General features: G+C 51.2%; 2 protein-coding genes across 3 annotated transcripts in view; one reads left to right on the forward strand and one right to left on the reverse strand.

Moving 5' to 3' along the window:
- The first annotated feature begins 290 nt into the window (after positions 1–290).
- Positions 291–19,189, forward strand: FAM83A (family with sequence similarity 83 member A). The gene is made up of 4 exons (XM_058698985.1): positions 291–1,173; positions 8,902–9,069; positions 11,226–11,350; positions 18,198–19,189. The coding sequence occupies exons 1-4, from the start codon at positions 694–696 to the stop codon at positions 18,730–18,732; spliced, it is 1,308 nt and encodes a 435-aa protein (XP_058554968.1). The 5' UTR covers positions 291–693; the 3' UTR covers positions 18,733–19,189.
- C14H8orf76 (chromosome 14 C8orf76 homolog) overlaps positions 12,996–26,940 on the reverse strand; it is a 37,388-nt gene continuing 23,443 nt past the window's right edge. Inside the window, exons 6-7 of one of the 2 annotated variants that reach the window (XR_009253457.1) lie at positions 14,365–14,698; positions 12,996–13,231 (exon numbers count right to left, since the gene is read on the reverse strand). Coding sequence is in view for 1 of the 2 variants with exons in the window: in XM_058698989.1 (XP_058554972.1) it covers positions 14,315–14,323 (9 nt within the window). In the remaining variant the exon portion in view is untranslated. Of the gene's footprint in view, positions 14,324–14,364; positions 14,699–26,940 lie in introns of both variants that reach the window. The other variant, XM_058698989.1, reaches the window with a different exon arrangement.

The following is a 26,940-nucleotide window of genomic DNA, read 5'->3' on the forward strand; positions in this document are numbered from 1 at the left end:
CGGTACTCCAAGCAGGTCCTGCAGCGGGTCAGTGCTGGCCCCCAGACTGGAGCTTCTCTGGGCGATCTGTTCAAACATGACTTTGACAGACAATAGGGGAGGGAGGGAGCAGAGAAAAGCTTTTTCAGAGGACCGGAGGCTGGGGACTCGGGTGTCACTGGGAGAGAGAAGTGCCTGGGGGACAGTTCTGGTGGCCCGCATCCAGCCTCCCTCCCCATGCTGGCGCAATCTCAGGGGCAGCATCTTGCCGCACAGGGGAGTTCTCGTCTTGAACCAATGGTATTTGAACCGAGAGCACGGGAGGAGCCGAGGCCCAGGGGTGCAGGGAGAGCCTCCCCTCTCTGCACCAGCGGCCGGCCAGGGGATCTGGAGCGTTGTGCAATGAGCAGAGGCAGGCTGCTGGGAGGAGAGGCCAGCTCCCAGGGCTGAGTGTGCCAGGGCGTGACTGAGCCGGCCCTGCAGCCCGCGGGCAGGGCGGTGTCGCCCAGAGATAAGCCAAGGCCTGGCTGTGAAGTGTTACTCAGGACAACGTTAAATCACTTCCTCAGAGCGGGTGTGAGGGGTGGCAGGTGGATGCTGGGTGCTTCCCAGGAGTGCTGAGGGCTCCCCATCCCTGCTCCGTGGCTCACGTGCCCTGCCATCAGGAGGAGCTCAGGCGCCGGCCTCCCCACCACGGCCCAGGGACAGGGCAGCATGAGCCGGTCAAGGCATGTGGGCAAGATCCGGAAACGCCTGGAAGATGTCAAGAGCCAGTGGGTCCGGCCGGCCAGGGCTGACTTCAGCGACAATGAGAGTGCCCGGCTGGCCACAGACGCCCTCCTGGATGGGGGTCCCGAGGCCTACTGGCAGGCACTTGGCCAGGAAGGTGAGGTAGACTTCTTGTCCTCGGTGGAGGCCCAGTACATCCAGGCCCAGGCCAAGCAGCCTCCTTGTGCCCCGGAGCCCCCAGGAGGGGCAGAGGCGGGTCCCAAGGGACTCGACTCCTGCTCCCTGCAGTCCGGTACCTACTTCCCCGTGGCCTCCGAGGGCAGCGAGCCGACCCTGTTGCACAGCTGGACCTCAGCCCAGAAGCCCTACCTGAAGGAAAAGTCCAGCGCCACCGTGTATTTCCAGACGGACAAGCACAACAACATCCGAGACCTCATTCGCCGCTGCATCACCCGGACCAGCCAGGTATCGGTGGTGGGGCCTGCGTCTCCGTGGCCATGGGGTGGGTTCCGGTAGAAGAGAAGAGGGGTGCCTCCTGCTTTAAGGGATGGAGTTCAGAAGACTGGGGTTTAGGATGGAGTCAGGGATGTTGTTCTCTGTCTCACCCTGGATCAGTGACTTTCTGATCCCACCTGTCACAGTCTGGGTCCAGGCCACCACCACCTATCACTGGAACTCCTGTGATAGATTCCCGCCTGCCCCTCCTCTTCCATCTTGACTCCCCCCAACCACCCACCCAGTCGCCGTGTGGCAGTAGAGCACTTTTTCTATACTTCAAATCTAACTTGGTCCCTTCCCTGCTTAGAGCCCTCCGTGGCTCCCAAGTGCCCAGAGTGAGAAGAGCAAACTCCTTATAGCTAACAACCCTCTCCAGCTCCTCTCCCAGCTCTTGCCACTCAAATTGAGGGACACGCAGATTCTCCAGCACAAGGTGCTCTGTCTCCAGGCCGTTGCATGTGCTGTTCCCTCTGCCTGGGACCCTCTCACCTTCCCTGCTCTTCACCCAGCTGATGCCTACTCCTTCCTCAGGACTCAGCACCCAAGTCCTCTTCTCAGGAAGGCTCTCCTGAACTCCCCCGGCTGGGCCAGGTGCCTCCCCTCTGTGCTTCCGAATGAAGGGGCCCGTCCACTGCAGCATACACGTGTCCCCTGTCCCCTAAGACTCTGCTTAGACCTGCCTGCCCACAAAGGACTGTGCAGCACCTGAATCCAGCTGGTGGTTAGGTAGGGGACAGAATAGGCAGAGAGAAGGCTTCTCTCTCCCCAGAGTATTTACATTTTAATACGTGACTTTAGAAGAAGAAAGAATATTTCAAGACCAGAGGTTGGCTGATAGAATTTCAGGCACGGTGACTGGCATTTGGTCAGTTCTCCCTATGCCCCAGAATCACAGGCCACACTGGCTACCTGCTGCCGCTGGGGAATGGACGGTAACTCATTCTACGGTGTGTAAAATAACTATTCCGAATAGAGCTTCAGATGCCCACTCCTCCCTCCTGAAGCTGCAGAGGGGCAAGAATAGGCTCAAAAAAGAACAAGCTGGTGTTTAAGCTCATTTTCTGCTAGGATTCCCCAGTCTCATGACTGAATCCCCTCTGAAGTTCAGTACTGTGTGAGATCTGAAGGCTCGGGGCGGGGGGGGGGGGGGGGGGGGGGGTGGGGAATGGGAAAAAGCCCGCATAAGGTGGAGAGGCTGTGGGTGGATGGGGGAGGGAGGGAGTGGAGTTCTGAAAAGTTAAGTAAGGTTACAGTGGGTGGAGCATCGGCTTTTCAAGTCGCAATGCTGCTTCAGAGCAGTATTTCATGTTTCAGTGACATGTCAGCATTAGAAATTGACAGATGGGCCCAGGCAGGCAGCCAGGAGGTCTGGCACGGCCTGGGGCTGGCTGTGTGACCTAGGGCAGGTCCCTTGACCTCCCCAGGCTTCAGATTCCAGGCTGGACTAAGGTCTCTTCCAGCTCCCAGGGCCTGTTCCTAAGTGTGCTAGCTCTGATCTCTCTGCGTGTGAAGTTCAGTGCCCTCCTGATGCGTGGGGACCAGTGGTATTAGGGAGATTGTCAACCACAGCTCCAGGGAGTGAGGCTTCCTGGAAAGAAGCCAGGTTAGGGCTTGTGAAGCAATCCCCTGGCTGAGTCCCTCTTCTTCCCCCTCCTCCCCACCCAGCAAGGCTTCCCTCCCCTGTGGCCCTGAGGCTCCTGATGTCCTTTGTTTCACCAATACAGCATGTTATGCATTTAAGACAACACTTAACAATCTGAAGATGTCACCTGAAAGTAAGACTTTCCAGCTCCACTTAGCTCGTGGGAAGGGCTGGCTCTGTGGTGTTAAGTGGCAGCCACCTCTTTGGGTGAGTTCCCTTTGCCACAGTCCCCACCACACCCTCTTGTCCCAGGCCACGCTCATGGCCTTCATGAGCTTCACCCATTTTGTTGCCCATCAACACACACACGCACACACGCACACACACACACACACACACACACACACACACACACACAGGCTTGGGGCTGTCCTGGGCCCACAGAGAGCCCAGGGGGCCTGGAACCCAGTCACAGGCTATGCCCCCTGCCTCGCCGCTCAGAACTGGAGGTGGTCGGGTTTGCATTCTCCTCCTGTGGTTTCAGCCTTCTGAAAGAACAGACAGAGCCCGCTCGGTGTTTTCCAGACCAGTTTGCACCAACTAGCGGGAACCATCCCTCTTTCCCTCCAGGCTCACACTCCTTTATCCCATGAAGCCTAATACACGGCCAGGCCCTGCAACCAGATGGCAGAGCAGAACAAAAGGCCTTCCTGCCTCTGCCTGCCCGCTAGAGGAGAAGACATTGGTGTGAGCAGCCCTCTGTGCCCGGGAGGGGCCGGGAGGGTGACTAAGGCAAGCTTCACGGAAGAGGTGGCCTCTGAGTTGAGTCTCAGAGGCTGAGTAAGGAGTCGTCAGGCAGAGAGGGAAGGGGAAAGGATTCCGGGCAAAGGTCGGGAGGGGGGACAGGTTGGGTGTCCCAGGGGTGGGAAGACACGCAGGCACAGAAATGACCGGCACGAATCGAGAAGGTTTTACTCACAGTTCCCTAGGAGCAGGACGCCACGCAGGACCACACAGGAAGCACCCGGGTCCGTCGGGAGGCAGACAGAGCCAGGGGAATGCATGGGCACAGGCCCTTACTGTGCTTCTGCAGGAAAGGGCGGGCAGGCAGTGTAGCTGGGGCCATCTCAGTGGGCTCTGGGCTGCAGGTGGTCCCTCGCTGTCCAGGACCCAGCCCTGGGGTCACGTAAGGCAGGGGGACTGTTGGCTTGGTGTGTGTTAAAGGAGGGGGTTGGGGTTGCTTGGTGTGGGTTTCAAAGGCTCCTAGGCAAGGTGTTTTTGCTAGTCTTCAGGAATCAATTAACCCTGGATGGCAAAGCATCATAAAATATGGAAAAAGCATGATTTAAAAAAAAATGCTTATTTATTTTTGAGAGAGAGAGAGAACACGAACAGGGAAAGGGCAGAGAGAGAGGAGGACAGAGGATCTGATGCAAGCTCTGGGCTGACAGCAGAGAGCCCTATGTGGGGCTTGAACTCATGAACCCTGACATCAAGACCTTAGCCAAAGTCGGACAGTTAACCGGCTGAGCCACCCATGAGATCACAAGAGCTGAAGTCAGACACTTAACAGACTGAGCCACCCTTGAGATCATGACCTAAGCCAAGGTCGGACACTTAACCAACTGAGCCACCCAGGCGCCCTGGAAAAACCGTGATTAATCATACATCCTCCAAGTGTGGTCAGGATCCCTGAGGGTTCCAAGATCCTGTCAGTGGGCCTGGGAGGCCATGCCCTCTCTAATCACTTATCTGTGTGAGGCCAGATTATCTTCATATGCTTCCACCCACACAACACAGCACAACAGATTGCTGTAGAAGCAGATACGAGAAGCCAGCTGTCTTCCATTAAGTCAGATACCACAGAGACTTGCAAAACTGTAGAGGAATGCCACTCCGCTCACTGCGTGTGGCTGTTGTTGTTTTTGGAAAACAAAGGAGCATCAGCAGATAGAAGAGAAAGAGGAAAGAATAGAAACAGAAGCATTGAGTGGGGGGTGGGGTGGTAAGTGTTCCCAACAACTGTCCCCAACATGCCTGGGCCCCGCCAGGACCCAAATCCCATTTCCCGGTCTACACCCTGCCCTTCCCGAAGCATCAGGATTTTCAGCCCAGGAGGAGCTCACATCTGTCTGGCAGGTTGTGAGAGATTCTCAACCAGGATTTGAGGTCCCCGCAGCATGACCCTTGCGTATGGGTATTGCCCCAGCAGCCCAGCAGCCCCCTGGTGGGGTTCCTCGGTCTCACTGCGGCTCAGATACCCAGAGCTGGCCTGCCACACGGCACTTCCTCCCTTACAAGATGTCATCAAAGTGCTTCCTTCTTCTCAGCCAACCACACCCCGACGTGCTGGTCCAGCTGATTGGCCTACTTTATTTCTTTTTTATGTCCGTAGAGGTGTAGGCACTAATTTTAATCCTCTCCCATAATCTGGACTAAAATGTTTTTGCATGTTATTCTAACAGTATTCATACTTGCCCAGAATGCATATAAAAATCATAGTCATATTTAAACTATAAACTAGAATAAAAACCTATGCTTTTTGCACATGGTTTCATTTCTATTATCTGGGCTTAGGGTTGGATGCACCTTGAATGATAGCTGATGCTCTATTTTTGAGCAGTGTTTTATCAGTAAAGAAACTGAGGCCCAGAGAGGGTATGTGGCTTGTCCAAAGCAGTCACCTCATCTCCAGTAGGACGGGAGCTGTCAGGGGCGTCTGGCTGGTTCAGTCCGTTAAGCATCTGACTCTTCGATTTTGGCTCAGGTTATGATCTCAAGGTCATGAGGTAGGGCAGCACAGAGCCTGCTTCGGATTCTCTCTCTTCTCTCTCTGCCCCTCTCCCCACTCTCTCTCTCTCTCAAAATAAACATACATACATACATACATACATACATACATAAACAAAGCTGTCACTTGGGTCCTACTTCCTCTGAAGTCTCTAAGGGAGGGTCCTGCCTTCCTCTCCCAGCTTCTGGTGGCTTCAGGCATTCCTCAGCTTGTGGCCACTTCACTCCCGCGTCCGCCTCCATTTTCACTTGGACTCCTCCTCTTCTCCCTGTCTCTCTCCTGAGTGTCTTTTATAAGGACATGTGCCATTGGATTTAGGGCCTACCAGATATCCTGGATGATCTAATCTTGAGAGTCTTAATTGCACCTGCGAAGACTTCTTCCAAGTGAGGTCACGTCCATAGGTTCTGGTGTTTAGGATGTGGACATATCTTTCTGGAGGTCTTCATTCATCCTGCTATGCCATGTAAGGTAGCACATCCACGCAGGGGACTGAAGAGGGTATTGGCCTTGAATCAATCCAGCTGGGAAACAATCCCAACAGGAGGCAAACAGGATAAACCTAGATGTTGTGAGCCTGTATTTCCAAGCATCCCTTAAATCACTACGTGGGGTTATTTGCAAAGCTGCTCCCTTCTCTCTTCAATCTGTCACCAACCCCATCTCTGGGAAACAAGGACTCACTGGAACACAATGGGAGGATTTACTGATCTCCTGGGGAGAGAGAACTGTCCCTTTTGTCAATATGTCCCTCAAGGAGGAGGCATTTATCTTTTGGCAGAGAGGGTCTCAGTTGTCCTTGGTACCATAAGTTTAAATATGTACAGACAATCCTATGATAACGGGGCCATCCCTGGCTCTAAAGGAGTGTGGCCTCCCTATTAGAGCATCTTTTCTGATTTCTAACCTAGGCAGTTCCTTCCCCTGTCCAGAGACCCACATCATCTGAGCAGGAGGTCAGCTCCAAGTGGGTACCAGACATCTCCTTCACCTGTTTCAGTGACCTTCTTCTTGTCCTTGCTACTTCCCAGATGTTGATGGCCAACAAATCTCTATATATACTATAGAGAGACACAGAGTATACTCTCTATATATCTAGAGTATACTATATATACACTATATATAGCATATATACTATATATAGCATATTATTATACATTAATATATAATAATATACTATATAATTAGAAAAATGGTGGAACGTTATTACAGGGAATGCTGAAAACTGCCCTAGTGCCCAGTCCAAAGTCGACTGCTAGTTTTGGCTTTGTGCTGGTTGATGTGTGTACGTACTACTGTCCCTCACTGGCAATCCTACTGGACATACTATCATTTTGTTCTCTGTTTTCCTTTTTTAACTGAATTCATTATTTGCCAATACACGTGTTGAGCATGGATGACACAGCAAGTTTTACCTCCGCATTTCACCCTGTCTTACAGTTTTCATGTAACCATTATAATTATCATTTTTAATGGCTGCCTAATGACCCACTTGTCAATATGCCATGATTTGGGTATTGGGACAGACTTTTGATAGGGTGACAGACATCTGATTCTGCTCCAGTCCCACTGTGGGGGACTCTCCCATCATTCAGCAATTCTCTGACACCAGCTGGGTGTCAACCCAACACACACCAGTCCCGAGCCAAGATTGTCATCTGTGCTTCTGACCATTCTGACCAATCAGCTCAGACTGGACACTCCAACAGCCCCCTCCTTGGACTTGATCAGCAGGCTAGAGTGGCTCAAAACAAAGAAACTTTTCACTTTCTAGACTACCAGTTTATTATAATGGATAGAACTCAGGTACAGTCAGATGGAAGATACAGGCAAGGTATGGGGAAGGGCACAGAACTTCCATCCCTTCTCTGAGCACTCTGCTCTGCCCAAATCACCAACCCAGAAGCTCTCTAAACCCGTCCTTTTGGGGTGTTTAGTGGGCTTCATTACACAGGCATAATTGATTGCATCATCGGCATTGGGGGTTGATTCAACCTCCAGCCCCTCTCTCTTTCCCTGGGGGGAGGGTGGTGGGAGGGACAGAAAATTCCAACCCTCTAATCACTGAGTTGGTTCCCCTGGCAACCAGTTCCCATCCAAAAGCCACCTCATTAACATAACAAAGGATGTCTCTCTCCTTCAGCTCTCACCACTTAGGAAATTCCAAGTGTTTTAGAGCCTGGTGCCAGAAACAGGGTCAGAGACCATACATTTCTTTTTATAAATCACATTACTGTGTAAAACAACCCCAAGCAAGTTTAAGAAGAGGAACATGTACTGACATCTACGGTGGGAAAGTGAAGGGTAGGACTGGCTTCATTTTCGGGCAGACTGTCCCCACGTGATGGCGAGCTGGCCGCTAGCCGCGGTAGCTCAGAATCTAGCTCTGAATCGGTTAGCTGAGCCACCCCGGTAGCAAGAACGCCTCCTTTCACCCAGAAGTCCTGAAGTCCTGAACCAGCTCTTCTTAGAATAACTTAGATCATGTGAGTGGCCCCGGGCCAATCACTGTGGCCAGCAGGGGATGCAGTGCTCTCACTGGTCTGGCCTTGGTGATGTGCCCTCCCTGTGTCCAATCCAGCGCAAGGCAATGGCCCCACCCAAACCACCTTGCTTGTGGAGCAGAGGGGATTCCTTAAAGCGAAGGTTCGGTCCTGCTGGCTGGAGGAGGAATGGTTGCTTGGCCCGGCAGGCACACACTCGTGGCCCCCGCTTTGCTGGATGTCTCGAGCTCCCTCCTCCCCAGGATTCCGTTATGATAGGGGAGGCAGTAAACTGCTGGCTGAGCAGGACTCCCTTCTCCATCCCACTGGGGCAGCTCAGCCTAGTCTAGTCTATAATAGGGTCTCCACGGGGATTTTGTTTGAGGCGAGGATTGTGTGGCTTACCGCCATTTGAAGGCCAGTGGCCTTGGAGCGCCTTCGAAGGCGCTCCACATGACTGAGCAACTATGTCGTTAAATCTATCTCTCCGCCCAAAACATGCCTGGCCACCTCCTCTTATTCTTCTCGTCCCCTCCTTGCGGTCGGTCTCTACCTTTCTCCTTCCTCCTGTGCCTACTGCACCAACAGTGGACCAAGTGGCCGCAGGGTGTGTGGTTGGACTGGAGAGATGGAATTAGCACAGAGGCCTCCGCAACGGCTCTTTCCCTTGAATGCTGCCCTGGCAGAGCACCCCCCCCCCCCATCCCCGTTTCTTTTTCCTGCAGCCCCACAGAAGTGAGAAGGGCTCTCTGAGCCCCACTGGGATTTAGGAAGTTTGGCTGCAACCATTTAGCACCGGGCCCCTGACTCTTTGTTTCCACCTTTCCGCCCTGGCCCAGGTCTTGGCCATCCTGATGGATGTGTTCACGGATGTGGAGATCTTCTGTGACATTCTAGAGGCTGCAAACAAGCGCGGGGTGTTTGTCTGTGTGCTGCTGGACCAGGGAGGTGTAAAGCTCTTCCAAGAGATGTGTGACAAAGTCCAGATCTCTGACAGCCACCTCAAGGTAGGGGCTCCCAATGAGAATCCAAAAGGTATTTTGTATTGGGGTAGTACAGCTGGGGGTGCCTGGGTGGCTTGGTCGGCTAAGTGTCTGACTTTGGCTCAGGTCATGACCTCACAGCTGGTGAGTTCGACCACCGCAAGGGGCTCTGTGCTGACAGCTCAGAGCCTGGAATCGGCTTCAGATTCTGCCTCCGGCTCTCTCTCTGCCCCTCCCCCACCTCAAATATAAATAAACATTAAATTTTTTTTTAAAAAAAGGATAGTATAGCTTATGCCACGCTAACAGATCCCCCATCTCAATGGCTTAACGTGCTAAAGGTTTATTTCTTGCTCAAAGTCCAGTGTAGGACAGACCGCCCTCCCCATCTTGTAGCTACGCCAGAAGGAATACATGGCCTCCAAGATGGCAGTGACGGGGAGAGAGAGAACAGGAGGACCCGGCAGCACTTGACCGCGAACGGACTCCATCGCTCCCACATATAGCCCTTTGGCCTCACACAGACACACGGGGGCTGGGAACTGCAAGGAGCCTAGGGATATCCCGTGGGCAGCAATCTCTGCAGATGCTTTTTCTCCCCTTGGCTGAGAGCCAGTGGCCACACGTCATAGGCCAGGGCGACAACATCCAGGCCTGCTTGGTGCATGTCTAGGACTCCCCAGCCCCACCAGAAAGCTGATCCTCTTGGACTGAACCCAACTGCCCACTTCCTTCTTCTGGCAATCAGGAGAGAAACCCAGAGATGAGCGTTCATTTAGTCGCGTCACATTTAGGGCTTCATCTACTTCTACCTGGGCCAAGTGGCCATTCTTCTGTTCAAATCGGGTTAATCGCATGGACTGTGTCACACACCCAGTGACCCATCCAAAAACAAGGACTGCAGCCCAAATTCCAAATACCAGAGACTGAAATCTTCAGCCTTGCCTAGGGGAACACCTCGACCTTTGAACCTTCATGGTGTTGTTCTGTACAGGGCATTCTCTGTACGAATTTGTTAGCAAAACAGCTTACATTTGTATTTATTTTCTATTCCATATCTCTACCCCATGTTTTTCCTCCTCAAAATCCATTCCTTTCAAAAATAAATCTGTTGGAGAAGTGGAAAAATCCCAAAAAACAGAGAAGGACATTGCGGCCCATATTAAGGCCAAATGTAAATTCAAGGTCAAATGTAAAACCACCCAGTTTTTATAAGCAGACCCAGCTGAACAGCATATGGGTAGTTCCTTTGGCGACTCTCCTCTAGCTCAGGCAAGGTCAGCCTCCGGGAGACCCTGCTCCCCTCACTTCCCCTCCTCACTACCTGGGATGCTGCTGAGTTCAGGCACCTCCTGGACCAGCAGGCCTCAGGGTCCTCTGATTACTGCGTCTGCTTGACGTTACCTGGATCACACCTCCTCGACATGAGGTCATCAAAACGGGCCTAGAGAGTCAGCACAGGCCTTGCCTCCATGGCCCACATCAGCTACACGTAACAGTCCTCTGACCACCAAGGGATAGTGGGATGTGGTCCTCCCGTCAACATGTCATAGAGCTTACGGAGAGGCTGGGACTCACTGTTGGAGGCATTAGGCATCCCCTTCCCAGAGCCCGCACAGCCACTAGAGACATTCATGGGACCCCACCATTATCCCACCTTTCTTGGAGACCCCTGTGATTTGCCTGTCTTTTCATTACTCCAGCCTCCCAAGGGTTCTGGCTGATGGCCAGGGGAGCAGGTGTTCCTGGGGGAGAAAGGGACAAACAGAGCCACCCCTTCTGGCTGCACTTCCCTCTGACTAGCTTGGGGTCGGGGACTCATGTCATTTACAAGGCAAGGCTGGGCTTGCCAGGCCTCTGGAGTCCATGGGAGCCTAGACTAAGGGCTGTATGGGCATTAGGCCCTCATCTTTCTTCTATTTTCTGCTTTGTTTAAATTCTACCATCTCCCCTTTCCTTTTTTTTTTTTTTTTTTTTGTCTTTCCAATTACTCACATAATATCAGGACAATGAAAAGAATTTAGAAAATTCAGCCAAGGGAAAAATAAAAATGACCTATGATCCTACCAATTAAAGATAACCCCTCCTGTTGATGTCTTAGTGAGCATCCTTCCAGATGTTTTCCTAGAGAAACATGTATGTATACATAGTGAGTGACAGCTTGATTCTCCTTGTAACAGAACATTTCCATCCGGAGCGTGGAAGGAGAGGTATACTGTGCCAAATCAGGCCGGAAGTTCGCCGGCCAAATCCAGGAGAAGTTTATCATCTCGGACTGGAGATACGTGCTGTCTGGATCGTACAGGTGCGTGCCGGGTTTCACCTATCGAAGGCCTGGAGGAGGCCCAGGCTGAGCATGGTACAAGGCAGCCCCTGCCACTCGGGCCCACACACCCCTACCAGTCCTGTGCCCGGCAGGGCTGGGACTTTATCACATACATGAGGCGGGAAGCAGTACCAGTCTGGACAGAAGAGGGAAATCTGGACCCTTCCTGGTGGAGCTTCAGGCTCCAGAGGCACTTCCAATTTCCCTTCGGATTGCCATAGGACATAGAATTTTCTTTTTCCCTCCTCAGCTCTCTCAGGCACGATTGTAAAACTATGCAATTTGCTTTGAGCTGTGTGTATGTGTGTGTGTCCTAGTTTATTTTCAGAAGTGTGTCCAAATTCCATGGGACCTAAGGCTGGTGCTAGGGACAGGAAGTGGCAGCAGCCCAGACTGGAAGTCAGATGACAGAGGTTCAATTCCCAGCTTTGTAGCTTCCTGGCTGTGTGACCTTGGGCAAGGCACCACACTGCTCTGTTCCTTCATTCATTGGACAGCTACGTAAAGCCCTCCTGGGTACATACCAGGCATGCTCCGGGCTGGGGTACCCTTCTGGAGCTCCCATTAACACCAAAGAGATAAACAACAGCCAGATCAGAGGCACCTGACTGGCTCAGTCAGTAGAGCATGTGCCTCTTGATCTTGGGGTTGTAAGTTCAAGACCCATGTTAGGCATAGAAATTACTTAAAAAAAAAAAAAAAAGCAGCACATAGAGAGTGATGGGAGCCTGGGAAGAGGTGGCTGGGGTGGGCTGAGGTTCCCCTTTGCTCTCCTCTGGGCCTCTCTCTCTCTCCACCTTTTCTGGGTCTTGTTTTCCTCAGCCTTGCAGCACCGGAGCTGAATGCAGTGTGGTCCGTCTGCAGGGGGACGTGGTTGTTTCATGGCTTCTATACCGGGAAGGGCTCTGACGAGAGGCAGTCCTCAGGGACCACCTCCAGCGTCCGGGGGTCACTGAGCCCCAAGGGCATTTCTATCCACAGCTTCTCTCCGCGGCGTTGTGCAAAAGGAAGGCCACCTGCTTCTGATCCTTGGGCCCTGCATCCAGCACTTGGTTGTTCCCTAAGAGGCTGAGGTGGGGCTGAGCTACCCTTCCCAAGTGGCCAAAACCAGCTTCGCAGCTTTTGTCCATCAAGGCATAAAGCTCTGGCTGGGACCCAGTTTGGCCTCACACCCCACATCAGGACTTGAGGCTTCTGACCTTGGCCTCCGACCTTGACCAAGCTGCCGCTAGACCTGTTTTGCCACCTGGATGGGAAGGGTCAGATCTCTATCTGGGCAGCTGCCCCAGACCCAAGGAGCCAAGCCTGGAAGCAGGGGCCCACCATAGCTGAGGAGTTTTTTCTCTCTCTCTCTCCCTCCCTCCTTTTTTTTTTTTTTTTTTTTTCAGGGAAATTCACATAACATAAAATTAGCCACTTTAAATGTGTAATTCAGTGGCATTTAGTACATTCACGGTGTGTGCAACCATTACCATTGTCTAGTTCCAAAATATTGTTATCACCTCCAGAAAAAACCCATACCCACTATATGGGGAGGAAAAACTTCTTTTTCCTAACACCCTTCTAGGTTTTTTTGCCTGGGGCCTGTAAATTAAACAAGATAAGGTAATAAGAGAAAAGCATATGGATTGTTTATAAGTTTTATGTGGCATATGTAGCCTCCATAAAGAAATGATCCTAAGACATGGTTGAGCCTGAGCATTTTTTATATGAGCTTTGATGAAGAGTAGAAAGTCCCGGAAAGTCGTGGAAATTGTGGTAGAACAGAAGGGTATAAGCTCCAGGTGGTTACTGGGGAAATGTAGCAAAAGGCCTCTTCATTCGATTCTTCTGCTGACTTCAGGGACAGAGAAAGAAATTCTGGAAGAGAAAAGGAAGAGGAGGAAGAGTCTCTCCTCTTATTCTAAATAGGGAGAGTTAAGCCTGTTTTCCTTTGTAGTTGCTCTTACAGGGCTCAGCACGCAGGGGTGGCCCTTGCCCTTGGTAGGGGCAGAAGGAAGCAGAGCCAACCTTGTTGAGCTTTGTGCCAGACCCTTGGCCAGGTGTGGTCAGACATTTCGTAAGGATGGACAAGCCTTTGGAGGAGGCATTATTCCTCCAGTTGACAGATGGGGGAGCTGAGGCACAGAGAGGGTGGGTGATTGGCCCAGGGTCACCAGTTTCCTTGGCTAGGATCTCTGGCTCTCCTAGAGAGAGCTTGTCCTCGCTGCTACTGGGCTTGTCCTCTGGATACGGGAGGTGTCAGGAGGAGGGTGGCAGTGGGCTTGAAGACATGCAAGGCCGTTCCTGAGAACTGAAGAATCTAGAGAGAGTGCAGGGCGGCAACTATAACTTGTTTTGCACTCAGCTCCCAAGGGGGACCTGTTTGCCAGGCTTTCCGAAAATCCTTTTCCTTGGGACTCTCAGAGTTGTCTCCAGTTAAAACACAGTTAAAGCAGTCTCTATTTCATTCTTTCAATCCAGCTATCCCTGGACTTCAGATATTTTGGCCCTGGTTGCACCCAGTTCAAACCGAAGAGCTCTGTCCGCATCTTCAGCCGAGGGGTGGGGGTGAGGTTGGGGGGCTTGTATGTATTTCAACAGTCAAGCTCTTGTAGAAAGTCTTACCCCAGCACAGGCACTGTGCCAGGTCTGGGGACACAGAGCTCTTCTCTGTCATCAAAAAATATGGATAAATGGCTGTAGAGCAGTGTGATATGTGCTGTAAGATCAGCATGAGCTAAGAAGGTGCTCGGGGGGTCAACCAGGAGGAAGCTCCCACTTCCTAATGGCAGGTCCAGGGGTGGGGCCTTGGTGGGCACAGCATGAGAACCTAACTGGCCCTGATTCCATTCCTGCCCTGAGCTGCCCTTCCACCTCTGGGCTTTCTCCACCAGGAACAGAAAGATTTTTAAATTCAAACCAGATCAAATCACTTGCATCCTGAAAATCCTTCCAGACTTGTCACTGCTCCTAGAAATGAAAAAAAAAAAAAAAAAAAAATTCATTCTTACCATGGCCTCTGTCTCAGCAGGATTTTCCTTCCCCTCCACTGTGCTGTGGCCACACTGTTTTCCTCCAGGTCTTTCATGCTCTTTCACACCTCAGGGCCTTTGCACTTGCTGATTATTTACTCTGCTGGAGAGGTCATTCCTGCTGTCTTTATCCTGCTAATTCCTTATCTTATAGCTTCCAGATCATCCCCTAGAGAGCTTCTCTGTGGACTTGTTTAGCCAAGATGGAAACATGATGTCAGAACCTGGATTGGGTCTGTTTTCTTCTCAATTGCATTCCTGGCATGAAGTACAGTTAATCAGGTGCCTGAGTTTCATATATGACCATAAATATCTGTTGAACGAATGAATGAATGAATGTCCACATTAGGTTCTGGTCATCCAGTGTAGCTAGAGGAACAAAGTTCTTCAAACTGTGTGCATCATCAATCCATTAGCAGGATAGGAAGTCAATTTAGTGGAGGATGCCTGGAATTTTTTTTTAATAGTGAAATAGGATAGAATAAACATAATGAGAGCAGACCAAGGTAAGGGATGTTCTGGAAACTGTTGCAGGGGCATGTATGTGTTTGTATGTGTGAGTAGGTCATGACGTAAAATGTATTTCTCCAAGATTAGCTGAGATAAGTCTGAAGAACAGGCAGGGAGGACTTGCCCTGCCAGAGATCAAGACTTGTCATGGAGCCTGAGTGATGAAGACAATGTGACTCTGGAGGAGCAGACTGACAAGTGGAACAAAGCAGAAAGCCCAGAGAGAGACCTGCACATGATGGGGCATGTCAGGGCATGGGGAAAGGAAAAAAAATCTCCATACAGAAAATATATATACAAAACACATATACAAAAAAAAAAAAAAATCACCCTCCAATAGATTAAAAGGCCTTAAATGTCAAAAACAAACTTTAAAACTCTTAGTAGAAAAGAATACATGAATATCATTTAGACCTTAGGATAAGGATTACGTGTCTTTTTTTTAAATTTTATTAAATTTTTTTTTTTTTTACTGTTTATCCATTTTTGAGAGAGAGAGAGAGAGAGAGAGAGAGAGACAAAGCACAAGCGGGGGAGGGATAGAGAGAGGGAGACACAGAATCTGAAGCAGGCTCCAGGCTCTGAGCTGTCAGCACAGAGCCCAATGCAGGGCTCATACCCACGAACTGCGAGATTATGACCTGAGCCGAAGTCAGACGCTTACCCAACTGAGCCACCCAGGTGCCCCCAAAGATTAAGTATTTTAACACAGACACCCCTCTTTTGTGTTAAGCAGAACACAAAAGAGCCTTGCCTATAAAAGATTGCTAAATCGGACTATATTACAATCAAGAACTTTGGTTCATTGAAAGATATCTGGAGGAAAGTGAAAAGTCAGATTACCAAGTGAGAGCAAGTTTTCATGATGCCCTGAGAAGATTTGTGTCGAGAACCACAAAGAACTCCTAGGAATCACAAGAGCAAAGCAGGGCAAGGAAAAGTGGGCACGAGGCATGAGCGGGTGTTTCGGCCAGGAGCAAACATGTGTGAAAACATGATGAGGTGTTCCGCATCATCAGTGACCAGGAAAGTGCAAATCAAGGCTAGAATGAGTTGCCATTTTATTCCTTTTCAACAAGCAAAAAAGATAAGACCGACAATACCAAATGCTGGATGTACAGGATTTTTTCTACATTGCTGATGGGACTGTAAATCTATACAGTGACTTTCAACAGAGTTAGGAGTTTTCTCCTAAAGCTGACTATTCACCTGGTTTATAATCCAGCAATTCCACTCCTAGGTGTATTTCCAAGAGAATGAGTCCATGGTACAGTAAAAGACATATGTAAGAATGTTCATTAGAGCACTTGTCACAACAGAAATATAGCAGAAGCAATCCAAATGCCTGTCAATGGGAGAATGGAGAAATAAACCATCATCTAGCCACTAGTGGAATATTAGACAGCAATCAAAAATGAATGGAGTACTGAAACAGATAACATGGCTAAATCTTAGCAATATAATATTAAGTGAAAAAAATCCCCAAATATTACATATACTTTAAAAACAACTAAGATATTTTCTTTCCAGAACACATAAAACTTTTTTTGTTTTTTGTAATAGAGAAAGGAAAGTATAGGAGCTATGCCACAGGATTCAGGGTAATGATTCCTTCTTTTGGGGGGCCCTGGAAAATGGGTTGCTGGGAGGGACCCTTATGATTAGATGCTGGTTGTCGTCAAGATGCTAGCTTTTTATTTTAGGTGGTGGGTTCACTGGTGCTTATTACATTATTTAAAATAACCAAGTAAATAGCTACATAAGTTAAAATGGGCCAAGAATAGACCAGTCATGAGAGTTGCTCTTGAGCCAAAGATTGTGAAAGTCATTTCCATGTACAAAGTGCCAAAAAGCAATAGAAATGAAGTGTATGTCTTACCATGGGTGGTGATAGAAAAAGTAAAAACTAGAGCACAGGACGAATGGCCATGTGGGGTGTGCGGGAGGGGGACCCCAGCACAGTGCGCAGGCACGCAGGGGCTACAGCGACCCACAAGGGACCTGAGTGTGGGGTGCAGGGGCCGTGGGGGTCCGAAGAGTTGCTAAGGCACCTTTGCACGTGTTTTGTTGCGTAAAGCATGCAGCAGCTTGGCCTAATCTAGTCTGATTTCAAACTACATAGGGCGATTGATTTCTTAGCATAGCCAAGGGTCCCCTGTCCCCATATTTGCCGCCTTCCCTGTCACCTGGCTGGCCCTAGCCCAGCATCAGCTGCTCACCTCTCTGGGGTGTGTGGGAGGCTCCTCCCGGGTGGGAGGCGGGGTTTAAACAAAGCCTCCTTGTTCTTCCCAGGATTGCTGCAGCCCGTTTGGGCCCTGCCCTGCCTCACCGGGAAGGGACTCTGCAGGCTGGGCTAGGCTGGTGGGGGGGGTGGCTGAGACCACTGGTAGGGGTCACTCCTGTTCCCCCCCCCCCCCCCCCCCAGCGACCATGTCTCCCTGTGACCATCCTGCCACCTTTGCTCTCCACACCTGGGTTCCCATTATTAGGGACCCAGAAATCTCTAACCTGACCCTTTTGGTGCGTCTTCTGTGCTGTCACCAGGCACAGAAGGGGGTGTGGATGTGGGGCAGGGAGAGATAATGAGGGGGCTTTTCCATCAGAGATAAAAAGGAATTTGGTTCAATCATGGGATCGTGAAAAGTAATCCATAAATGCCTTCAGAATTTTATTTTCATTTAAGACCAGTACACAGAGGGAGGGCCACGGTCCCTGCTGGAGGGTGTCCTTCCTGGGGGTCCGGGCAAAGTGTGCTCAAGTTGTGTCATTCTGGTTCTTGTGGGCCCGCCTTGTGTTCTCCCTTCCACCTCCCACCTCCTGAACAGCATGTGATCCTCCCTCCCCTCCCACCCCTTCGGGTCCAGGTGCTTGAGCTGGGCCCACACCCTTAAGGCTTTCAAGAGAACACAGCCCCTGCCTTCTAAGGAGCGGCCGCTTTCTTGCGGTGCCTTCCCCAGACGCCTATTCGTTCAGAAGAGGCAGGCGTTCCCACATTTCACAAGTGGCCTCAGCAGCTAGGGGACCGACTCATCAGCACAGAGCTGGGGACACTGAGACTCAGCTGTCAGCCCTTTTGTGCTTCCACAGGGATGGCCAGCATCTGAGCACCGGGATTCAACCTGGTGTCTTTACCGTTCACCTGCAAACGTTTGCTGGTTTCTGAGCTTCGGTCTTGCCATCAGTGAGGGGGCTCCCACGGGCACCCTGCACGGGTGCTGCCAGGATGAAATGGGGTCCTTCCCAGAGCCCTGCGGTCAGCCCACCTCCCCATTCCCACCCCTCACGCTCCTCTTCCCCTGCAGCTTCACCTGGCTCTGCGGCCACGTCCACCGGAACATCCTCTCCAAGTTCACGGGCCCGGCGGTGGAGCTGTTTGACGAGGAGTTCCGCCACCTCTACGCCTCCTCTAAGCCTGTGATGGGCCCAAAGTCTCCCAGGCTGGCGGCCCCCCTCCAGCCCAGAGCCGGCCACAGCCCCCCGCCCGGCCGCCTCAGTGGCAGTAGCTGCTCCGCCAGCGACCACACATCCTCCAACCCCTTCAGCAGCCCCTCGACGGGCAGCAACCCCCAGAACCGGACTCTGTCGGCGTCGTCGGGGCCAGGCAGTCCCCTGGCTCCAAACCCACCTCCGCCCCCCAGGCCTCAGCCCCACCACGGCCCCTGGGGGGCCCCGAGCCCACAGACCCACTTCTGCCTGAGGCCCCACGACAGCACGCTGGCTCCCTACAGCAACCTCAACGCCTACAGGCCCACTCGGCTGCAGCTCGAGCAGCTGGGCTTGGTGCCCAGGGCGGCCCACATCTGGAGGCCGTTTCTACAGGCCTCCCCTCATTTCTGAAGGGTCGCTTCCTCCAGCAGCACACCCTCCCCCCACACACCGCCACCCAGGGCCGGGGCCGGACATTCCTGGGCTGTCTGGCCCAAGGACCCCACCTCAATACTAGCAGCTTTGAACGTGCATCCCTTTGAGCTGAAAGTGCTTAGACAACACTGTCCTCTGTGTTTGAATGTTCCCAGGCCTGAGACCATTCACTGGCCGACACCCACCAGACCCTGGGCTTCCCTCTCTAGTTTGGCCTGTGGAACACATTCCAGAAAGTTCCGGGTTGGGGGGTGGGGTGGGGAGCTAGAGAACAAAATCATGAAAATAGAGTCCTTTTCCTCCAGAGAGTAGCCAGTCCTTTGATAATAATGTTTCCTGAATCTCTGAGACGTAAGAAGGGGCGGATGCAGCCCCAGTTTGACATATGGGTAAACTGAGGCACTAAAGGTATGCTGAGGGTGTGACCAAGGTACTCCTGGCCCACTCTACAGAGATTCCACAGGTATGGGAACATCCTGAATGTCTCTGGGAAAGTATCCCTGGGCCCCATGAATTAGGCCCCAGAACGTGCTGCCGTAAGCAGTGTGGGGCCAGCTGAAACTGTGGCCACCAGGGATGGGGTGAGCCAAGGTGATGAGGGGATGAAGTTCTGCAGCTCAGCTTCTGGCATCAGGGAGCCTTGGGCTGACCTAGAGTCCCCCCAGTCCGGGCCAGTCGCTGGGGCTTGAGTTGTCAGTGTCCAGCACGGCCTTGAGCAACCATGGAGGGCTCAGCATTGATCCTGCAGCCCCCTCACAGTCAGACCCAGGAGCCTCTGTCTGGCTCATTGACATCCTGAGGAAGGGTGCTGGGTCCTCACAAGCCCCATCGTTCATTCATTATCAGAGTCACAGCACGTCCTTTGTTCCTGAGGTGGTACCAGATCTCGAGGGCACAGCCTAGCTGGGGTACAAAGAATACATACAGCAAGCTGAGGGAGCACTGGGAGGGCCAGGCAGCCCACTTTGGGGACCTTAGGGGACACGTGGGAGGGAGGTGACAGGTAACGAGGCCCAATGAACAAGGGTGTTATAGCTGGGAGGAGGGATGGAACCCAGGCTATTCTAGCCCGACAGAAGCAGCCACACAGACCCGCAGGCAACTTCCTGTTTCCACGCCCTCCTGCCATCAGCTCATCTCAGCAAATGTCTTGCTGTTGCCCGTTTCTGGCTCAGAAGCTTTGCTTTTGTCGTGGAGGGCTGGGAGGACAGAGCCCTTCCTCCCGCTGGCTCCTGAACCCCGACAGCTCATGGCACCCCAAGTGACGCTCTACAGAGAGAACCCCCCTTCAGCCCATCCCTGTTTGTCCAGTACTCCTGGCAAAGGCACCTTTGCTTCTGTTTTCTTTTAAATAGCATTCCTGTCCTCATTTTACTTTTTTTCTCCTTAGTTCCCTGGAAGTCCAACCCAAAACCCCTTTGGTTCCTTAAGTTTCTTTAAACCCTAGTCCCGATGTGCTGTCTTCCTGCTGACTGCGGTGACGAGGCTAGAACAATCAGGGGCTGCAGAAGGTTCTAAAGTGAGTTCCACAGTCTGCTGAGGAAGTTTCAGGAAGGTAAAGACTTCTGGGGGCCAACAGCCCCAAAGGAGGACCGCTCCTGCCTCTGTCTGTGTCTGGCTTGGCCTGAGTGGACAGGAGCAAGCCCTCTTGCCCCCCGTCACTCTCCACCGGCCTGTCATCTTAGGGGTTCACAAATACTGTTCCTCCTCCTCTGGACACCTTTGCCACGTGTGACCCCTGCCTGCTGGGAAATTAGCCGTGGCTGGTGCAATACGAGAAATGTTGAGGATCACTTCCCGGCAGAAGTTTTAAGAGCCTGGGTGCAGCTGGCTATGCACGAGCACGCCTCAGATGGAGCCCCCTCCGCCAGCCCAGATTCCTGAGACCGTGGTGAGCAGGACCTCCCACTTCTACCTGACCCGCAGTGGATAAGCAGCGTGAGCCAGAAATAAACCTTTGTGTGTAAGCCACTGAGATTGGGGGTTATTTCTTCCTGCGCCATGATCCAGCCTAGCCTGACACAAGGTTGGGACCCACTCACGTGAGGCCGGGCCTTTCCTTTATGGGACTGGATTTCCAAGGGCCCCCAGCCCTGAGCTCTCATTCCGAGACACTATTTCCACCAGAGACTGGGAGGGTTTTACACCCATGGCAAGGGGATGGCCGAAGATCAAAATAAACCCTTATTGGAGTTTCCAATGCTCCCGAACTCACTTTGCCCCATCTTTAATTCTGCTCTGGACTAGAATCACACCTGCACCTGCCTTGCAGGCCTGCTTGCTGTGGGCCATCCCAAACATGGCGTCTCTACTGCAGCGTGAAACTCAACACCAGCAATGGAGCACCCCCCGTGGATGTGCCGGGCACCATTCTGGTGCCAGGCAGAGACTCAGACTCACATCTGTCCTGGAGAACTCCCAAGTCAGCTGAGAGGTGACACCTACATGAACCACCACCATGAAGAACATGAGAGAATGAGAGAGAAATAGTTCAATAGTGTTCATCCAGGGGGCATGGCAGAGATGGGGGGGGGGGTCTACTTATGGCCACATGCACACCCCATACCAGGGATTAGGGATCACATTATCCACCTGTACCATCATCAGCCAGGACCGGAAGTGTTGGTTCCCCAAGCCTCCCCTAGGAATTATCTGTACTATTCATTTGGTCCTCACCAGATACTGATCCCCCATCTGCACTGTAAGAGCCCAGAGACCAAGGGTATCTTTGCAGGCCCAAGGGACCCTAACCTGAGTGCCTCGGCTGGTCCCAGTGTACTATGAGTGCCGACCGGCTGGTCAAAGAGCTCTCTCTGCTCCTGCAGGGGACACCAACACTCAGACACTGCAGGACGACTTGTACTCTTCCCGTTCCCGCTCTCACCTTGACCTGGGCTCCCTGCCTCCTCCCTGCTTGCCCTGCTGGCCCATCACAGAGATGCCAGGGCCGCATCTCCAAATGCTTCATTTTCTGGACTTGGTCCAAGAAGTGCTGGGACACAGAGAAACTGTCATTCACTTTCTCAGCTTCTTCCTGAAGAGCGTATGTGTGTCAGAAAAACTGTTACCAGGGTATATAAATATCGCAGACACACATGTAGAAACATAAACACAAACTCCTTTTTCTCGTTGTTCCCTGTGTTTTGACCGAGCCAGACATGTGGCTTCCGGAGGTGCTCCGTCCTTCTTCCCTCGGCAGGGTGTGGCGAGTGAGGGTGTCCCCATGGTGCTGTGTCATGCTGACCGGCCAGCCTGAAGAGAACGAAAAGGCTGACCCTCCCCTGAGTCAGACAGTATTCCTCCTGCCTCGCTGCCTTTGAACTGGGCCATAGGTTTTTCCTGCCATCAGACTCCCAACTGAAGCAGCGGTTTTCCCTGGGTCTTCAGCCTGTTGGCCTTTGGGCTGGAACGACACCATGGGCTCTCCGGGTCTCTAGCTTGCCAGCTCGCCCTGCGGATCTTTTCAGCTTCTATAATCACCTAAGCCAACCCATGTACTAAATCTCTCTCTGTTATACAGATGGTTAGAGCTGTAGATAGAGATACAGGTGTAGATATGCACATCCTACTGGTCCTGTTGCTCTAGAGAATCCTGACCGATACAGATTTCGGTGCCAGGAGGTTAAAGGCCTTATCTCCAGGGGCGCCTGAGTAGCTCAATGGGTTAGACGTCTGACTTTGGCTCAGGTCATGATCTCACAGTTCGTGGCTTCGAGCCCCGTGTCGGACCCTGTGATGACAGCCCAGAGCCTGGAGCCTGCTTCCGATTCTGTGTCTCCCTCTCACTCTCTCTGCCCTTCTCCTGCTCACTCTCTGTCTCTCTCTCTGTCTCTCTCTCTTTCAAAAATAAATAAACATTTAAGAAAAAAAACTTTCTTAAAGGCCTTATCCCCAAATACAGTCCCATTCTGGGTTAGGGTTTCAACAGGCAACTTCTCAGTGGGGGGACATAGTCAAGCCCTGACAGGCAGGCCTCCCCTGTGGGCCCACGTGGCCGAAGGGGCCCAGTCTGTACATCTGGGCTGCTCCTTCGACCCCCGCTGCTCGCTCTCCCTCTGTCCCCACGACACTCGTCGCCTGCTTTGCTGTGGAACACCCAACAGCTGAGTCAGTTCAGCCAAGTGTCTGGAAATGGCTGTTCTCCCTTCAAACTGTGTTTCTTGGCCAGCAGGGTCAGAGGCTTGCTTCTGGCGGCTGCTCTTCGAGAACGGCACTTCCTGACTTTTCTTCCAAACATCCACACGTGTTTGCTCCTCGCAGAGGCCTCGGCAGGCAGCGCAGCCTGCTGTTGAGGGGCAAGCCCGGCACTGCTGTTCTGGGAACCCTCCCCTCAGGCACAGCGTGAAGAAACGTCCAGTTCACGTCTCCTTGAGGAATTACTCTATCCCAGGCCCTGCGAGGCCAGTCTTGGCTTCCACGCCAAAAGGGCCTGGACTCGTGTATCTAATCACACATTCGCCTCCCGCCCCAACCCGTGTGCCAAGAGCTGGGTGGTCAATACAGATGGAAGCAGATGTGCTCCCAGTTTACATCACAGCGTCAAGAGCCTCCCTGCCTCCGGGGTTTGCACCTTGCTAATGGGCGGTTTGTTGGGTCTGAGAGTGACAGGGGGCAGGGAAGGCCCGTGTGAGGGGAGACAGGAGCGGAGACTGGAACACGAGAAGCAGTCAGCCATGCAAGAGGCAGAAAGAGTGTGCAGGACAGCAGGCAAAGGCTGGCTGGAGTCTGCCTTATTCTAAGTGTAATGGGAAGCCCTGACGAGTAACAGACTACGATAATGTAAATTCCGTAAGGTGCTCGGATGCCTTGGGTATCTTGAGCCCACCTCCACCCTCCATGTTAGTGCGAATATCTGGGGCTTTCCTAGACCCAGAAAACACATACTGCCTGAAGCTCAAAGCCTTTTTTTTTTCTAACGTTTATTTATTTTTGAGAGAGAGCAAGAGTGGGGAAGGGGGGCGGGGGGTGGAACAGAGGATCCCAAGCAGGCTCTGCAAGTGCTGAGTCTATCGCGGGGTTCGAATTTACAAAACATGAGACCATGATCTGAGTTGAAATCAAGAGTTGGAGGCTTAAAAAACCCAACTGAGCCACCCAGGCATCCCTACAGTCAACCTTCTTACCCCAGCATGGACAATCCTCCATAATTTGATGCTGGGTTACCTGCCCTGTCTCATCACCCACATCCCTTCATGCCCACTAACCTGGACAACCAGTCTTCATGTCCTCCACGTGGTGGCTCCTTTCATCCCCCTGCTGAGAAACCCAACACGCCTGCCTTTCATTCTCCACAGAGCCTGCTACAAACTCTCCCCTTCCCAAGGTCCAACTCAGATGTTACCGCCTTCACGAAACTTTTCACTTATTTTTTAAATTAATTTTTAAAAATATTTTTAAAGTTTATTTATTTATTTTGAGAGAGAGAGAGAGAAAGAGAATCCCAAGCAGGCTTTGCACTGTCAGCACAGAACCCGATGCGGGGCTCGAACTCACAAACTGTGAGATCATGACTTAATCTGAAACCAAGAGTTGGACGCTTAACCGACTGTGCCACCCAGGCGCCCCCTTCATGAAACTTATTTGAGAGCCCAGCCTTCCTCTGCACTTCTGCCATGTCCAGACCACCCTCCTACCCCTTATTTACTACTGATGTGGATGTCCTATCACCTCTGCTGGAGAATGGAAGATCCTGAAATCAGGTGCTGCGCCTTTGAGATCTACAATAATCTCTATCAAGCTTTCACAAAACAAATTCCTGTGTAAAAGAAAGTCTTCTGAGAAACAAAATCTTACAGTACAACCAAGACTGAAAGGGCCCAAGTAAAAAAAAAAAAAGTAAAAAAAAAAAAAGAAAGGGCCCAAGTGGCCTCTGTTAGGATTCTTTGGTTACAATAACAGAAGCTGAAACTAGCTTAAGCAGCCAACTTAGGACCACAAACATCATTGCTTAAAACAACACAAATTTATTACCTTATGGTTCTCTAGTTAGAATTCCAACACAGGTCTCACTGGGCTAAAGTCAAGGTGTCAGCAGGGTGTGTTCCTTCCTGGACACCCTAGGAGAGAATCTGTTTTCTTTTCTAGTTTCCATATGCCACCCACATTCCTTGGCTCATGGCTCTGTTCTCCATCTTCAAAGCCAGTAGTATAGCATCTTTCTGACCCTCACCCACTTCTTCTGCCTCCAGATGATAGCTAATTTTATGTGTCAGCTTGACTGGATTAGGGGATGCCCAGATGACTGGTAGAACATTATTCTGGGTGTGTCTTGAGAGTTTCTGGTAGAGATTAGCATTTGAATTGACAAACTGGGTAAAGAAGATCACCCTCCCCAATGCAGATGGGCATCATCTATCCTCATGAAAGTCCGAATGGAACAAAAAGGCAGAGGAAGGGCAAATTTGCTCTCTCTGCTTGAGCTAGGACATTCATCTTGTGCCCTTGGAGATTGGCACTCCTGATTCTCTGGCTTTGGACTCAGATCAGGACATACACCATTGGCCCCCTGATTTTCAGGCCATTAGACTTCTCAGCCTCCATAACCATATGAACCAACCCCCATAATAAATCTCTATGTGTGTATATATATACATACATACACAAATATACATATACATACGTACACAATACCAACACACATCTATATATCTGCATATTATCTATCTATCTATCTATCTATCTATCTATCTATCTATCTATCTATCTCCTGTTAGTTCTGCTTCTCTGGAGAGCCCTAATATACTCCGTCTTCCATTTGGAAACACTCCAGTGATTACCCTGGGTCCACCTGGATAATCCAGGATATTCTCCCTATTTTAAAGTCAGCTGATTAGCAACCTTAATTCCCCTTTGGCACGTAACCTAACGTATTCACAGTTTCCGGGATTTAAGGCGTGTGTATCTTTGGGGAGCCATTATTCTGCCTACCACACTCCAGGTGTTTCATGGAGACCTCGGCCAAGAATGTGGCTAGGGCTAGAGAACAGGAAGGGTTTGCAATGAGGAAATAGTTGGGCATCTCCTTCATTTTCCTCCTTCTCTCTGTAGACTTGCTCTCTGCTCCTCAGTCCACTTGGAAGAACAAAACCAGCCCCAGGTTTTGCCCTTACTGGTTTCAGACACAGGAGAAGAATCTTTCATTTCTAAATCTCTTGAGAGTCTGATTGGCCCAACTTCAATCAGGTAAACCCTCCTTCCTCTCTCCAATTAGTTAGGGTCATTGAGAATAAATATGGCTGCCACCAGTGTGGGTGAGAGGGCACTTCCCAGAGACAGGGGGCGGGGTGGTTGTTAGCTCAAGGGCTGAGCAGACACAACACTGAAGCTTCAGGTGATGAAGCCACTCTGCCAAGGAAGGAGAAAAGGACAAGTGTGAGCCCCAAATAGACAAATGCCTATCCTCTGTTTTTCCTGACCTCTTTACCAGTGCCTCCCGGTGGACACACTCAGATTAGATTGGAGCCAGGCCTGGTCTGCCCCTCATCAGGACTTGTTTCACAAGCTTTGGTGGTTTTGTACAATCCTCCTTGGTTTATGCTTGTTTGCATATTGTTTTTGTGATTAAGACCTTGGAAATCAGTGTATAAACTACTTTTACAGATGAAATTGCAGAAGTATTAGAAAACTGCAATTTAAAACAATCTGTTTTTGTAAATAGCGGCCTTGCGTTTGTTTCATAGACATTTCTACCCAAGATTTTCTAACATGAGGCACATCTTTGTTGAAATACAGTACTGTGCTGGCAGGCAGGGGGCCTGTGGCGCTGACAGTGGATCTCAGTGGGAATGGGCCACATGGGCTTCTGGCTCACCAGGCCTTTGGTGGCCTCTGCAAGGCCTGGGCCTCCAGCGAGGCAGCAATGGGCAGAAGTCACGGTGTCCAGTAAGCTGGGCTCTGCCATAAATGGGCAAACCAGAGACACAGTGCTAGAGCTTATGATCCAGCAAAGTTTCAGACAACAAAAATTCAATTATAATCCTAAGCACAGGTACCATGACATTTAAAGGAACCTGAGCAAGTCTGGGATCGGGACCATCTGGCCAGAGAATGACCCAAGCTGAGATCTGTAGGAAGGGGAAGCTTATGTCAGGGTTACGAGATTGCAGGGAAGAATGTTCCAAGTGGAGATAACTGGATGGACATAGGGCTTGGGTGCAAAGATGCTTGAAGAGTCCAAGGACATGA

The sequence above is a fragment of the Neofelis nebulosa genome, chromosome 14, assembly GCF_028018385.1.
Source record: "Neofelis nebulosa isolate mNeoNeb1 chromosome 14, mNeoNeb1.pri, whole genome shotgun sequence".
Taxonomy (NCBI): domain Eukaryota; kingdom Metazoa; phylum Chordata; class Mammalia; order Carnivora; family Felidae; genus Neofelis; species Neofelis nebulosa.